This window comes from Alosa pseudoharengus, unplaced genomic scaffold (assembly GCF_046254945.1).
Source record: "Alosa pseudoharengus isolate Yale_2024_CS ecotype anadromous, Long Island Sound unplaced genomic scaffold, YU_APseudo_1.1 YU_APseudo_1.1_scf_23, whole genome shotgun sequence".
Taxonomy (NCBI): domain Eukaryota; kingdom Metazoa; phylum Chordata; class Actinopteri; order Clupeiformes; family Clupeidae; genus Alosa; species Alosa pseudoharengus.
The window spans coordinates 29399590-29416258 of record NW_027468685.1 but is presented as its reverse complement, the minus strand read 5'-3'; the positions used below and the strand labels follow the sequence as shown (position 1 = coordinate 29416258).

Below are 16669 nucleotides of genomic sequence, written 5' to 3'. Positions count from 1 at the left end.
TGTGGCAGGACAGGAGCTGACCCACCAATGTTTACGCCTAGGATCCTGCTCAAGGTATTCAATTAGAAAGTTATAGTGTAACGATTTTATCAAGTTATAAATGTACGACTCTTTGCACATCTTTTAACATCATCATGGGCCCTCAATGTCCAACACACATGTTATGCCTCAAGCAAATACAACGAAGGTGTTGACACTGGTCTGACTAACACTATGGCTGGGAATATACTTGCTTTTTGGCAGAGCGTGGCATACTTTTGCATACACAAACTTGCCTATGTAGCAGACAGGCACTAAGCGATCAGTATGCCATCAATACAATGTATTAGAAGTTATGCCAAACACACACAAAAAAAAACAAAGAAATTGTTCTTAAGACACTGTTTTACTAATATTCTAGAAGTAATAGAAATAATAAAAAACAAGTAGACAATCATTTTCGCTTGTTTTAAAAGTGTAGGTCCGTTTCTTTTTTTTTTCCAACCTCTTATCAAGAAACATTTCCCATTTTGGTTATGTACACATCCAAATCATTCCTTACAACAATCCATTTGAGACGTCAGTTTTACAAGACATTTGCAGAAATCACCACCATATATTAAGCACTTCAAAAGTCACCATAATTTACAACATGGGCACTCAGTCCAAATTCATGACATACTTTTTTTCCATATGGGACAATAGTTTATGAATGCTAACTTGTACAGCTACAGCAAGCACTCTGTAATTGCTAGCTATGCTAATCTCTGTTGCTTCTTTGTTAAAACATGATTCTTTAAATATTTATTTTATTTAGCAGAACTACTTTTGTGGAGTGTGGCAATTTGTGAAGTTATCAATATTGCAACGTAAAGTTTTACAAAAAAAGAATAATAAAAATAAAAGAACGACAATCTACAGCTTCAAAAAGTGGAATTTACAAGTATTTTTGTGGAAAGCAATCTTCGCTTTGAAATTTGCAATCGACAACCCTTTTTTTAATTTTATTTTGTAACAACATCATTAAATAGCAACATGAACAGTAATTTGCCTCTGTGGTTACGACAATGCTAGTGTTAGTGCAGTAAATAGTAGATAAGAATCAAGATGTTAGATTAATTAATAATTTTATCATAGACACTCCCGCTCCAGTCTTCTCACGCAGCCCTGCTCTTTCACATGAACATAAATAGAATTACAGAAAAATTAGCTTGGCCTTAGATGGAAAAGGAAGGAGGAAAAGCCTGCTTAAGGATTGTACAGACTGACTGTCTACGGCGATTCACCCCAGTGCATCAAGCAGCGTTCCATTTCAGAAAAGTGTTGCTGCACTACAACCATCCCAATAAAATGAGTGCATTTCAAAATCTCTCTTCACTCTTCTCTCATCTCTCTCTGTCATTTATCTATCATTTCACGATGGATGTAGCACAGTGGTGCTTTTGGGGAAAGCAAGACTAGGTTTGACGGGGAAGGGAATCACTTAGATAAAGAACCGAGTCTGAGTATGTTGTTTTGTTTTGTGGAGGATGAGAGAAACAAATGGTGAAAAAGGTGGACAGAGATAATTAAGGACCTCTTCACTTGGCCGCTTGCCAGATGATGATCCCCAGAATGGTGAGTGCTATGGACAGCACCATGGCCAGGATGCACATCTTCTTACGCGACTTTTGCTGTGAAGAGAGAGAGAGAGAGAGAGAGAGAGAGAGAGAGAGAAAGAGAGCGAACTTTCCGTTAAATTTACATTTCAAGACAACCAACTGACTGCAAAAATGTCTACAATTTAAAAAAATTGACACTTAAAAGAGGGGCCATAAAAGATAGTTGAATTATATCATAATTCAAATACTAATGATGGTGCTGTTCATAGAGGATTCCTCAGACTTTAAAATTTTGGAATTCAATCGAACGTGTAAATTCAATTTCATTTAGATTTTTATAAATACAGCATAGATCAGAATTTGTTTTTTTTTGAGAGACTAATTACTTTTTAGGATGTAATGACTGGAAAACCTAATACTGACACCTTTTCAGGCTGTTCATAAGAGATAAGACTGCAAAAAAATAAAAGAACACTGACTAGGGCTGCAACGATTAATTGATTTGTTGTCAACTACTAAGTAATCGATTAATCAGTTTGCGTAATTTTTTAAGGGAACATACATACAAATTCTTTGATTGTAGCTTCTTTAACTTTAATATTTCCAGCCTTACTTACTCCTATATGACGGTGAACTAAATATCTTTGGTGTGTGGACAAAACAAGGCATTTGAAGACATAATCTTGGGCTTTGGAAAACAATTTTATGTTTATCGATCAAACTAATCAATTAATCGAGAAAATAAACGGCAGATTAATCGCCTAAAATAATCGTTAGTTGCAGCCCTAACACTGGCTGCAATTGACTGATGGTGACAGCATCACTAGAGGAGAAATGAAAGTTGAGATTCAGGCAAACATCCACACCCCTCCAGCATCTGTGATGTCTCACTCATTGATTGTGCAAGTCCAGATGTATTTCTCAAAAAGATAAACTGAAGATCTCATATGAGTTTACAGGAAAACTGTATTTTCTCAGAATCAGAAACTGCCCTTGGCAACTCTGGTGCCTGATCCTAAAAACCTTACATGGTAGCAGACATCCTACTTATATTCATTTTGACTGGACATTCATTTGATGATAATTATTAAATGATGAAAAGGACATGGAAAAAATAAAACATATAAAGGGCTGGTGGTACCTGGTAGTATGCGGCTCTCTGAAGCTGTTCTGCTCCCCTCTCTACATGAACCTCTGCGTTCTCCACGTTCGCCTCTATGCTGTCTGTTAAGGCAAACACACACACACACACACACACACACACACACACGCACACACACACACACGCGCACACACACACACACACACACACACACACACACACACAGATTTCCATGGTTGTCAGAAACCTTGTCACAATTTCAGACACTATATTGGTGCATCAAATTGAGAATGATAGCAGCTCTGTAGAGGCTAAATAAAGACTAAAGGAGTAAAGGAGAGGAGGATGAAGAGAGGAGGAGGAGGAGGATGAAGACACTTCAGTTGTGTTGTTTACCGATCATTTCTCCTTGGTCGTGGATCATCACAGCGAGGTCTTTAAAAATCTGGTTCACGTCTAGGATGTCTGACTGCGAAAGTACAGAAGCAAGAAAATTACAGGAGAATGTGTCAGAAAGCTGTGTTATATATCTAGCAATTCTGCTGCTCAATAACTGAGCACCTATTGATACAATAAGATACTGAGAAACTGACCATTTTGTCACAAGCTTTCATAAAAGTGGAAAGGACCTAGCAGGAATTTACCTGCAGGCCACTATTTGCCAATTAGTGTGTGTGTGTGTGTGGGTGTGTGGGTGTTTTTGCACACCTCCAGCTGTCGGATGTTAGTCTCTCTCTCCTTGATGAGCTCCAGGTCCTCTTCTGTAATGGCCACTTCCTCCGTTTGTGTGGTGGTCTGACCCCAATCATCTTGGCTGTGGGTTTAAAGCAGAATATCAATCACTCATTTAAACAAAAACATTGGTTTCAACGGTCACTCTTATCCAGTAACCCAACTGCAGGGTAACTAAGTGCCTTGCTCAGGGGTGCAATGGTGGTACCTCCTGACAGCATGTCCTAACGGCGTGTGATGCAAGCTAGCGTTAGCAACACGTTAGATTACTTTGTTTTCAGTTGGAATGATCCCTTACCCTTACGACCACCACCACCCCAAACACACTCTCAAGTCTCTACATGTTCACTTTCTCCATCACAGAACTGGCGGCCTGGCCTCAGCCCTCATCTGGACTACAAACTGGCAGACAGCACAGAGGCCTGTCACACATATCTCTTCAGAGAGAAGGAACCCCACACAGACAGACAGACAGACAGACAGACAGACAGACAGACAGACAGACAGAGAGACAGGCGGACAGCAGCTGGGGAGGACGACTACAGGCCAAGATCTACATTGTTACTGGCAAGACCATGGAACAATAAGTCCGCTGAGCAGTAAGTAATGGGTCGGGGAACGAGAAGGCTATGCTGCGCTGTGCTACACCAAAGTCCTTTTAGGCAAGTCCCTCCACTCGGCTGCCATATTGCAACGCATTTTGGGCACTTATCGAGCATCTATTTCGGGCAGAACTGCGTGTGTGCAAGGCTTCACAACACCAACCTCGCTCCATCTCCAAGATCACAACAAATGATTGGCAGAATGTATTCACAACATACCACATGATTGGAACGATATATATTCAACTTTTGGCGGTGGAAGGAGCGGAATACAGTATGTGTAGACGACTGCCATGTTTGCGTTATGAACTAGCCCCATACGTTTCTATGGGAGATGAGTGCTGTGAAGTGATGTGATGCTACTTGTGCTCCCTGAGAGAGCGCGCTGGCCAGACAGAAATGGGTCACTGAGCACTAATGGCTAATGATTAGCCTGGCTGGATGCTGATGGTGAGAGTGCAGTGTGTATCGGAAGGTGCACTTACTTATCGAAAGAAACAAGCTGCTCGTCATGGCCGCCATCTTCAGCCTGAGCGAAAACACACACACAAACACACACACACACACACACACACACACACACACACACAGGAAGATGAGAAGTGCATGTCAATCAGTCTTAGTCTGCTTCTATCATTTGTTGAAGATGAAACATAGAAGATGTAACAGGATTGTCAAATCTAAAGACTACACTTTAAATAGCATGTGCATGGCACTAGACATACCTATGCACCATTAGTACGCATGATACCAAATTAATCTGTATTGTAAGTCAAACTGGATAAAAGCATCTGCTAAACGCTATAACCATAGCATCTGCACTTCTGCATGTACATAAATGATTACTTTCACTGACTAATCATTTTAGGCCTTCTGTCTTTGGGCTTTTCCCCTCCCATAAACTCTCTTAGTTAATCATGCCAAGGGAAGGGAGTTGAAGTGAGGTCGGGGGGGAACAACACAGATCTCAGAATCAGAACACTCAGATCTTAGAATCAGAATACTCAGATCTCAAAATCATTCTAGGAGGCTAAACCCAGAGCCTTATCTCTCTCTAGGGCTCTGGCTTAAAGGACCAGTATGTAGGAAATAATGGAAAATAAATTGTAACCATTCCAAAAATTATCACCATATGTCACCATATGTCAGAGAGACACGATGAATTGAAGTAATGGCTTATTTGACAACATTACTATAACCCGTAAAACCCGTAAAAAAAATGAGTTACGGGGCGGAATCTCTTGGAATTTTCGTTTATGTTTTAAACAATTAATTCTAGAATAGCGTATTAATGATGGGCTGCTGCGTCCTACTATTTGGGTTGCCAGATTAGCAAAGGCCAACTGTCAGTTGTAGTCATGAAGGAGTAGCCTACGAGAGGCAGGCAAATTTCTAGAAATCTATTAAGTGGACATCGGAGGAGCCTTCCTGAACTTCATCTGCATCGCTAACTTCAGCTAAATATGTTACGTTGGTTAGAGAGGTATTTTTTGTTTTCACTGTTTCTGAAATGTGTAGCTGGCTCATGGTTGGAGAAACGTTAAAGCAGCTGCAGGTCAACTAACGTTAGCTAAGGGCTTCTACATACTCGACGCACCCGACCGGTAGCGCGACACCGTGGCATCAAAATTACGTAGATATTGCTGGCGCGCCAGGATTTTAGCCAGGTAGCGCGAGGTAGCGCACCACTCATTTTTTTTTCAGACGAGCGCGACAAAGCGGAAACAGGAAGATGGACTAGTTCGAGGGCAAGAGAGTTGCAGTGTTTTGTTACAGTCGTGAATTTTTAATAGTTTGCTGGTAAGTTAACAAAGTTACCAGCGAGAGTTGCAACACATGGAATTAAGAGGAAAGAATAAAAACGATTTATTTTCAAACAAAGGATATCTATTAAGGCCTGAACAAAATCTCTTTCCACTTCAGGAAATTACACAAACTCGCCAGCTAACTAAACTGTTTAAATTATTAAAATTTCCCTCGGGATGACTAAAGTATCTATCTATCTATCTATCTATCTATCTATCTATCTATCTATCTATCTATCTATCCATCTATCCATCTATCCATCTACCTGTGCGCACACCTTGGAAACTAGATGATAATGATAGTGGTAGTTGTGAATAGTAGCAACCAAAGTCTGAAGTACCATCACAGAGGCTAGCTAATAGCAGAGCCCGTTTACATTCTCTGCTACTAGTGTTTCTTAATGCAGCTTTTTCTGCTGTGTAACGTAGTTAGCGTTAATCTTTTCACAACAGCGACACCTCTGTTCAGGAGAATATTGCAACTAGTGTCGTGACCACGACGCGCGAGTATAAATGGTTACGGTGTCACTCCCCAATGTGAGTCGCTACCGGATGTGAGTCGCGCATTCGTCACTTTGCTACTTTGCGACTACCAGTGCTGTTAGCCACAGAATAATGACATTAGCCTACACAGCAGTAATGTATTATTTAGCGTAAGGCATCACATTTTCACGGCATGATCTCTAATGTCAGTTCTAGATTAGAGGCTGAAGTAGCCTGCTAGCGAGAGACTTCTGTAATTTCAATAAAAATTTACCTATAACGAAGTTTGTTCACTGCTGGCAAGTAAGTAAGCAATCAAGCACAACAAAGGCTGTCACTTGAATGGCGTTTGCTAACGTTAGCAATCAAACAATCTTAGATAGCTAAAACGTTTTTGAAACAGAAAAGTTAATTATTTTATGGATTTCAGTCGGATCCCTTGGCGTTATGCCGTAAAACCTATCAATCTGAGCATGCGTGACTCACATCGGGTAGCGACTCACATCGGGGAGTGACAACGGCGCTACTGTGACGTCACATTGTCGCGCTACCGGTCAGGTGCGTCGAGTATGTGGGACGTTTAAGTCTTCTTCATTACATCTGGCAACCCAGAAGAGGCTCACGTCTAGGTAGTCTTGAGAACGTTCAACAGTGTTTTGATTTTGGCCTACAGAACGTGCGGTAACAATCCTACCAACCGATCCTTTAACCTAGTGCTGGGCGGTATACTGGTTCACACCGTATACCGGTGTATATTTTCGTTATGATATTAATTTTTAATATACCGCCATACCGGTGTATTTGATTACACAACATTTGGAACGCTGCGCCGCGCGACAGTGTTTCAGACGGGACTTTTTTCACACGCACGCATGGTGCCACTGCGAGGCATAGTGAGGGTAAACACAAAACACTTTAAGTTTTCCCCCTGAAGTATGACCCTTAAGGCTTAATTTCTCCTTAGGTACGGGGTTTATTTAAGGGTGTTGCACAGAATACCATAAATTGTTTCTTTAGTTAAGGAAAAACGTTAAGGGATACTGCATTGAAAGGGATTTACCGTCACGAAAATTCTATTGAGATTGTTCAACAGCTGTAACTAGCTGGCTAGTAGGTGATGTCATTAGTTAGCAACCCACCGAACACAGTGAAGTTTAATGAGATTATCATTCATCTCACCTGAAGAATATTCGCTGAAATTATCCAGGCAGCAATAAAGCATGTTATAGACATGCACTGAGCAATACTAGCTGGCTAGTTAGAAATTATCCTGACTGTCATCAGTGCACCAAAACGAACTTTTTTGTTAATGTTTTGCCTAGCGAACCGAACTTAAGCTCATGGCAGGCTAACAAGACATCCACATCCACATAAGCCTACCACTAACGTCATGTAAAGTAAACCACACAATAACAATAAGGCATGTTTCTGAGAGGCCTATTAGACAGAGTAAGCATATTAGCAGAGAGGTTTTATTTTAAGTTGTATAATTTTCTAAAAAAGTATAATTAAGTATAATTATTGCAAGTTGCACTACTTTTTGTATTGGTTTTCTGGGCTACAAGATGTTTGTGAAATTTGCACAGTAAAAGTTCTGTATTTTGACTGCAATTGTCTTTGCATTCTGATTAGATTCTTCATTAGAATCATGAGTGGCTCTTTGTAAACAGCATCATTTTCTGGGGCCATGCAAAACTGCATTACCACTAGTGTGGAGTTATTCTACATCATGACAGTAAAATAGACCATCCTTAGTCAATGTACTGCAGCAATTCCTCTCTCAACCTGTAGAAAATGCTGTGAACATCTGATTATGCATGGGGGAAAAATACCGTCATATACTGTGAAACCGTAAGAATTTTGAAAAATACCGTGATATACATTTTTGGTCATACCGCCCAGCACTACTTTAACCCTTCATGAGTTTTGAATATTCTAACAGAAGATTCTGTTCCGCAACAACGTAAGGTTGTAAAATTCTATGTTGAATTCAATGAACCCAGATATTCTTTAGAACCTTCAATATCCAACACACCGGTGTGACCATAGATATACATAGGGGTGTGACGGTAGCGGCTTAAGGGTTAAGTCATAGCAATGGAAAGATAGTACCAAAGATCCTTGATAACTGCTCCGCTTCAACCCTCTCTAATCGTAATCTTAGTTTTACTTTACATAGCACAAACTCTGCATACCTAAACTATACTGACTGCTCTAATACAGTCAATATAAGAACACACCAAAAGGAATGCTCTTAAAAAGGATCAAATAAGGACTTTTAGAAATTATGGTTAATTTATTTACTTTAGTAAAACTAATTCCTCTGTGGTATTTATCGCTTAACTGTAATCAGAGGCATGACCCCCCTGGAATTTTTTAGCAACTTGCTCGACAAGCAAAGCTACAAGAACGGAGAGAGGACATGCTTCGACCTTGCAGCACTGTTCCGTCCACTGGAAGCAGAACAAAGAGCAATATTTTGATTGATATAGAGCTGGATGCTGGCTAGCGTAGCACATAGCGTACCGAGAGGCGTGAGCCAGCCCTGGTCCTGGCCCTGGCTACCGTCTCCTTCTCCTTCTCCGCTGCGCGTCGCTGCACGGCCTGGAAGTTGTTCAGCGCTGCCGAGAAGTCGTTCATCAGCCGGTCCTTCTGGATCTTCTGTTGTCTCTGCAGAGACAACACACACAAAAAAACAATCTCAGACGATCAGTATTACTACAGCACGCCTGATTTGGCTTCTAAGTTACACACTCCAAGGGGCCTATACCACAAAGCATGTTCGTTCGCTGGCTTCACAAACCCAAATAACCACAGGCATACATAAGCATTGCCAATATACAGTGTTTTTTATCAGTTATTTTTTCTGATATCTCTTACTGATTCACTTGAAAACCCAGGATTAAATGTGAAGTTCTCACTAGCCCGAAAATCCTGCTTCGTAGTACAGGCTTCGTAGTACAGGCCCAAGACAAGAGTATGGTAATATTCACATTACATGTGCATGTCCACGTCTCAGGTCACAGAGAGGAAAAAGGGGAAATGAGAAGAGAGAGAGAGGAAGAGAAAGAATCACTGACCTGTTCAGAGGAGGACATGGGGAGAGAGAGGGTTCCCAGATCTTTCAGGTGTTTGTTGGTCTCTTTTGCAAGCTGGTTTGTATAGTGTTGTATTTGTTGGCTGAAAGTCAAACAGATAATTTTAGGAGCTTATGAAAGTGCCAACATATGTTTACACACACAAAGAAAAAATGCCAAGCCAATTAAGTAAAAACTATTTTACAAACCATGTTACTATTTTAAAAACTATGTTACAAAAAATAAAAAATGGGAAAGGAGTCATGTTTTTTTTTAACTAGCATGATGCATCAAAAAATAATTTTTGGGCATGGTACACCAATTATGGACATGTTACACCATGGACAACTACATCAATAAGAAAAGTGTTCTGGCCACTCAGTAGACCATAACACTGACCAACAGTATTTCAATGATGACAGGCTACATGCGGTACTAACAGTTTATCCTGGAGTTCACTGTTGTCCTGCCTCGTCCCCAGCTGACTGACCATGCTTTTGATTTGGGCCGCTGTAAAACAAACACAAACAATTAATAAATATTATTTTCTAATATAGGATTTCTACTTAACCCATGTGTTATAAAACGGGCCATTACTGAAAATAATAACAATTTAAAAAAAGAATAAAACAATTGGGGGGGGGGGGAATAATAAGCCTAATTAAAAATAATAACAAAGAATAAAAGAATAGAAGATTGAAGATTGCTAATTGTAAACTAAACTGAAGAGATGTGTTTAAAGATTAATTTTAAAAATAGGCCCGCCTCACTAATACTTTTCAGCAGGGTTGCTCAGTTGAGGGGCATAGTATGCAAAAGGACATAAAATGAGAGATGATCTGCAATATAAGAGGGTTCAATACCAAATAGAATTGATGTATCCATTAATGACTTCGAAAACATACGGACACCCAGTGCAGTGTGGCTAAAATAAGAGTAAAATGCACTCTCTTCCTTGTTTTTGTAGAACATCTTGCAGCATTAACTGTAGTTTCTCAATTGACTTTTTCGAAAAATGACCAGTTGCAAGGGCATTAGAGTAGTTCAGTTTACTTGTGGGCTGATAAAAAGCGTGACCTTGTTTTACCACCATGTGAGTAAAAAAGGATACATTCTGCCGATATTCCTTAGATGGAAGAAAGCTGTTTTGGTTACCCTGCTAAAAATTGATTCTGATTGTAAAATTTACACAGAAACTTTTAACTTCCAGTTTGTTTTGAATACCCGGAATTCTCAGCCTGATGAAGAGCATATCTCGTTTGAATTTGGAGCCAACTGATAATACTTTTTTTCTCATCTTAGTTTAGCTTAAAAAAATGTTGCTCATTCACAAGGTGGTCAATCATGAAGTCAGATAGCTCAGTGCATTTTTGTCATTTGGCTCGACGGAAATGTATCAGCATAGCTTTGAAGGTTAATAATATTGTGCTCTGTGATGACAGGCCTAATCTTGCAGAAACGTACAATGAAAAAAGGGTGACCAAGACAGCTTTCTTGTGCAACAGCAAAGAATAAATCATATTTCTCTGACAAATGATTTTCAAGGCTTAGACAAAAATGTCTGCAATGTATGTTCAGAGCCAAGTGTTTTCAGAGAGACCGACCCTGTGTTTTAGACGACTGATAAAAATAGTACATAAGTAGGAACTGACACCTTATGGGAGTAAGAACTGAAACCTTATTGTCTAGATTTTATCATTCAGGATTTCATAAATGGTGTTCTACTCTTCTTCATTGCAGCAACAACACAGCCCACGGTGCTGCTAGCAACTCAAACCAGGCCAACCACCATTTAGTAGAGAGGAAACTGATGTCCATCACTTACTGTTTTGTGTGATTTTCTGAATGTTGGAGCTGCATGTCTGTATGAGGCTGTTGAAGTCTCGGGGAGGGGTACGATAGCTGTCTGGTTTTCCGTAGGACATTGTGCTGGTTTGTGTGCTTCAACCCCCTGGTTGAAGGCAGTCAGGTGGGAACTTGGCAGGTTGCTATAAGTCCTGAAAAAGGCTAAACACATTGAGAAATACTTCATTTCAGTCAGTAGGACATCCAGACAAACTAAATGCTTACACTGCAAATCACGGATTAGGTGGAACCACCACATCCTGAAAACCACACCCTCAGTTAATTTTAATGGATAAATGAGACAGATACCTTGATGATTTTTTTTCCTAGCTGAATATAGCACACCATGCTATGTGACATGTTCTGTTACTAGATGTAGAAGCATGTAAATACTGGAGTAATTACCAACGTGCCAGGTAAAACAAAGTCATCTCTACGAGGCCCTGTCTGACTTATCATCTTAACTGATTATCAAATGTCACTGTTGATCCATTTAATGCCAACCGGAAATGGACGGAGCACACAGATCATTAAGGGCAGAGAGAGTTGAAGCGGAGGATGTTCAGGCTCTTGCTGCCCAGGAAATGGGACAGGAATTCAGGAGGATAAACTCGTAAAGTCTACTACAGTAACGGATATCGATGTCTGCATTCCGCTAACATATGTCAGCTAGCAAAGGGATTATGGATTGCGCTGTCACATGTCTGTAAACCTTGGTTAATTAGATAACCCTAATATATAAGGTTAACTGTACCTTAGCTTGGAGTAGGGCTAGGCGGTCTATAACTGGCTAGTCATGTTCTACTGCCCCATCTTTCCTAGTAGGCTCCCTATAACGTTCCTGGGAAACACACCAGCCTAAGTATGCTGCACTGCCATCTCGATTCTCAGTTTATCAGAGTGGAAGGTGTACAGCAAGATGACTTGACGTTGTATAATAAGATTGTGGCTGTTAGGTAGGTAACGTTAGCTAACGCCAAATTCCAGAAGGGTGATGTTGACATTAGCTATTTGGATGACAAGCATTCATGGTAACTTATGTTTACTTAAACGAAGACAACGAAAGCACATGATATTTCGAATACTAGCTGAAGTAGTGGTACATTATTACAGACGGGTCTTGATGTCAGGTGACTCATGAATGAACTAACATTATTACACTAACGTTACTGTGCTCGACTCGAGTCGTCAGCTGATGTCAGCTAACTTAACGCATTGGATTGCTATCGTAGATGACCTAACGGTGTCTTGAGCAGTTAGCTAGCAAACACAAAAGCCGATTGTGTAGCTAAATTACTTTAAACACTGACCAATATTACCAGGAAAGCTAGCTAACATTTACTAGCATAACGTTAGCGAACAATGTTGACCTGTCGTCAGCTAACGTGTCAGTGCTAACGTTAGCCAGCTAGGAAATATATTCTAAAACCGTAACGTTACTCAACTAACCACCGCCCTTAAAAAGCAAGCACTTTAGACAATTGTACATATCTATTACAATTCATATTGATATGCAATAATAACAAACTGGGATGTGGGACATCTTACGTGTGTTGACTCACCGGTCCGACAATCCGCTGTTAGACTTTCTTTTCCGCTGGAAAACCAATCAACAAAACTATCACGCTGTAGACGTCACTACGCGCATGCGCGCAACTGCAGTAACAAACCATAAAATAGTGAGGCTTGCATGTGTGCAATGTGCATGCATTGCATGCGTGAGACTTGCATTGCAATGCATGCCTAGACTTTGAATCAAGACACTTTCTTGAGTTTATCTTCTTATTTTTCTGTAATATGTGAGACGATAGTAAACGCAAACAAATTTTACTTGTCAAGCTGAATTGATCACATAGTGGTTTTGTTTTCAACAAGTGGGCGCTGCACAGGCCCAAATGAGGATGCACCTTTTGGTACGCTGTCTGGTATGTCGCTCTGGTGATTAAATAGGTTTGTCCTGGACCACAAACCATAGCAGAAATCAGTCTTTAGTCTGACCAAACTTGTACACAAGATTTTGTTTTGATTTCCACAGCGCTTGACTAATACGTAGGCCTACTCCTTTTCCCCTTGCTTCATGATGCCTTGCGGGAGTGAACTGAACATGTGGTGAGGAGTGTGACTGTTTTTTCAATCTGGTGTTGCTGGTTATCTGAAAGTAGGCCTACTCATGGACAGATTATGAGCCACTGGGCCCCTGGGCACAGACATGAAAAGGGCCCCCCTGTACACTGCAAAAAGTTTGTAACAAAAATTAAGGGGGGTCCAGGGACATGGTCCCCCAAAAGAACATTTTGAAAAATAACCAATGAAATGATAACTTCTAGCGAGATTGAAACTTGTATTCAATACAAATATGACATAACCATCAACACTATACTGACTTTGCACTCATTCACTCCTCAGCACTCATGACTCCCCCCCCCCCCACACACACACACACACACACACACACTTGCATGACTTTTTGCACTTTTACATCCCTCTCCCTATGCTACAGACCTTTTATTTATTTTCTTATTCCATCACACGTCAACACACACACACACACACACACACACACACACACACACATATCTGACTTTCTCCAACTTTTGCACATCTCCATAGAACTTTTTATTTATTATTTTTGATTTCTCCTCCTTCTATCTACCCATGTCCTTGATTGCCTAGCCTTTCTGCCCCACCCCCATCCCCAACACACACACAAAAAACACACACACTTACATCATCACTGTCATCACCTCACATACATACAGCACACTGCTTGCTACAGTAAGCCTCCTCTACATACTTGCTGCACACTGCCCCCCCCCCCCTACATACACAGCACATTGTCTTCAGGATCTTCTCCAACACATATCCTCTACATACTTACAGCACACTGCCCCCAGCTACCCACACACACACTACACACACACAGTCACTGCTCCACTCCCCTCCCGCCCACACACACATCTGCACTTACAGACTCACATACATCATACATACAGTACTCTGCTTGCAATAGTAAGTCCCTTCACCATACTTGCAGTACACTGCCCTCTCCCCCCCATACACAGCACATTGTCTCATGAGGAAGCTTCTCCAAAACACATATTGCACACTGCCCTCTCACCACATCCACAGCACACTATCCCATCTCCCTTGTCATGCCCCCACACACACACCAAGACCCCTGGGCCCTGGCAGTTGGGTTAGCCCCTTAAGCCGTGGATCTTCCTTAGTCAGGGAGTTTTTCCTTGCCCCTGTTGCTCTTGGGTGCTCCTTGTTGGTACCCCCAGGTATGTGACTGCTATGTGAAATTTCAAATGCTTAGCCTACGCATTGCATTAGGTCTGAGCACCACTGGAGAAAACACTAACATGCAGTAAGCTAATGTTTAACTAAGTTAAGCTAACGTGTGCTTCTAACTTAGCCACTAAAGGCTGATAGGCTACATTGTGCACATAAATCATGACGGGGAAAGAAAAACATTTTAATATGATAAATAAATGGTTTGGTTTGTTTTGACAAGCAACATATCAGGTCGAGTGCCATGGCTGAGTTGAGAGGTGGGGCTATGTCGTCATAAAGTTGCCGGCTTCACACCTACAGGCGTCTACACGGCGAAAGTTAGCCGGTGGTTTCAAAAGTTCCCACTTCGGAAGCCGGTTTCAAAAGCTATCGGTTTCAGTCTCCTAAACTGCCGGCGTCGTGTACATGCAAGGTGTAACCGTTAACAAAACCTCACCAGTTTCACAAAAACCGGCGTCGTGTGCACGGCCCTTTAATCTACAAAACCCCTCTTCTACTGCACTTTTTACCCCCCCCCCCCCCCCATAAATGCACAAATAGGCTGACACCAGACATAATTTCACTGCATTTCTTACATTCAGTAACTATATGCATGTGACAATAAACTTCCTTGTATCCTTGTATTAACAGTTGTGAAAAAGATGCCAGTTACAACGCATGATTATCACACATAGCAGAACCTGTGTTATTTGACTAAGGGGCCCCATTCCGATATCAGGGGTGAATAGCATAACCCTTGGTGAGGGGCCTTATTAAGACATATCACATAACATTGCCTGAGTTATTTGATTGAGGGGCCTGTGAACGCTGCTCTGTTGGTGATACTGTTTTTGTCTTTTTTTCTCTGTTTTTGGCTTTGTCTGTGATTTTGTTTTTGTTGCTTTGCACATGCTACAAAAAAAACAGTCTGTGCTATGGATGATTTACCAGGTTAGCATAGGTTGCACCATATTTACTGTAAAATGTTTAATGTAGCCTACAGATGAGATGTTTGTAACTAGGCATACATAGGCTACCGATGTTAGAGATTTTGTGGATTGTGCTACATAAGTTTGGTAAAAAGGTAAAAAAAATCACCGCTCATCGGTTGAGGTGCTGGATTAACAAGTAACTCAATAAAAAGTAAAGAAAAATCCACACACTCAAGTCTTTGCAAACAAGTTTTTTACTCTATGTGCAAGCTTTCAGTCAGATGACCTTCTTCAGGCAGAGTAAAAACACATTAAGTGAAACAGTGCATGATGTTACATGTAATCATTGATTCATGACACCTGTGTAAGTTTTAGTGCATTCTAGGAATTGTAGTCTTTTACAGAGACTACAATTCAGTGGATGGTGCTACAAAACTATCAACCTCTGTAGCACCAGTGCTAGCAAAAATAGAAGTTAACGTACAGCCCTGCTTTGTTTCTTTGGTTGAGCACCCAGCATAGTGGCAGTGCATGTGGTGCCATGAAGGAGGGCCATTATGGATCCTGAGTACACATGTGATGCGTTTGCGACTGCCACCAGCCAGCTGTGCATTGTTGCTGTCTCCTGTGTCATGTTGCGTAATGTTCAGTAGGCTCGGTTATTGATTGACTACTGTGGGAAATCCGTAGTCTGGTAGAGTGGTTTCGTGCACATCTCACTTGTCTTTAGGTCAAGTGCAGGACAAAGTATACTAAACTGAGAATGAGAATGTCCGCACACCGGAGTAGCTCCCAAAACGTAGCCTAATTTAAGAAAAAGCAACGTTTTGACCAGGCAGAGGCCTCTTCTGGCAAATCATTTTGCCTGAAGAAGACCCTGTCATGTCAAAACGTTGCTTTTTTCTTTTAAGGGAACCATATGTAAGATTGTGGCCAAAACTGGTACTGCAATCACTTTCAAAATACTGAAGAGCGGTGTATCCCCTCCCCCTCCCCCCTGACTAGAGGTTGCCAACCCTGATGGCGAAACACTACTGACTTCATGATTAGTAGATAGGTGGAGGGTGGCGCATCAGGCCAAAACACAACATGACATGACAAAACACAACATCAACATCAGTTGAGGGCTGCAACTTCACTTTTTAAATGACAATATCCCAGCCGTACTACTGTTGTCAGTGATATAAGTATTTGAAATTAACATGATTTCTTAATGTCTAGTGACATATCAGGGC

At 41.0% G+C, this 16669-nt stretch overlaps 1 protein-coding gene across 4 annotated transcripts; it reads right to left on the bottom strand.

Moving 5' to 3' along the window:
- Positions 1-366: 366 nt before the first annotated feature.
- stx12 (syntaxin 12) lies at positions 367-12873 on the bottom strand. 4 transcript variants are annotated; one of them, XM_076302252.1, is made up of 10 exons: positions 12789-12873; positions 11207-11388; positions 9822-9891; positions 9385-9484; positions 8831-8974; positions 4502-4545; positions 3391-3496; positions 3079-3151; positions 2722-2804; positions 367-1652 (listed from the first exon to the last, which is right to left on the bottom strand). In XM_076302252.1, the coding sequence occupies exons 2-10, from the start codon at positions 11304-11306 to the stop codon at positions 1560-1562; spliced, it is 813 nt and encodes a 270-aa protein (XP_076158367.1). In that variant the 5' UTR covers positions 11307-11388; positions 12789-12873; the 3' UTR covers positions 367-1559. The 4 variants fall into 4 exon arrangements, with proteins under 4 accessions (XP_076158367.1, XP_076158366.1, XP_076158369.1 ...); XM_076302251.1 differs by having other exon boundaries at positions 12775-12863; XM_076302254.1 differs by having other exon boundaries at positions 11207-11378; positions 12789-12822.
- Between the last annotated feature and the right edge of the window lie 3796 nt (positions 12874-16669).

Coding starts and splice junctions, on each gene's coding strand:
- stx12 (XM_076302252.1), bottom strand. CDS start 11,306: ATGTCCTACGGAAAACCAGACAGCTATCGTACCCCTCCCCGAGACTTC. Junction 2,805..3,078: donor CGACCAAGGAGAAATGATCG/GTAAACAACACA, acceptor TTGCCTTAACAG/ACAGCATAGAGGCGAACGTG. Junction 1,653..2,721: donor AGAGAGCCGCATACTACCAG/GTACCACCAGCC, acceptor CTCTCTTCACAG/CAAAAGTCGCGTAAGAAGAT.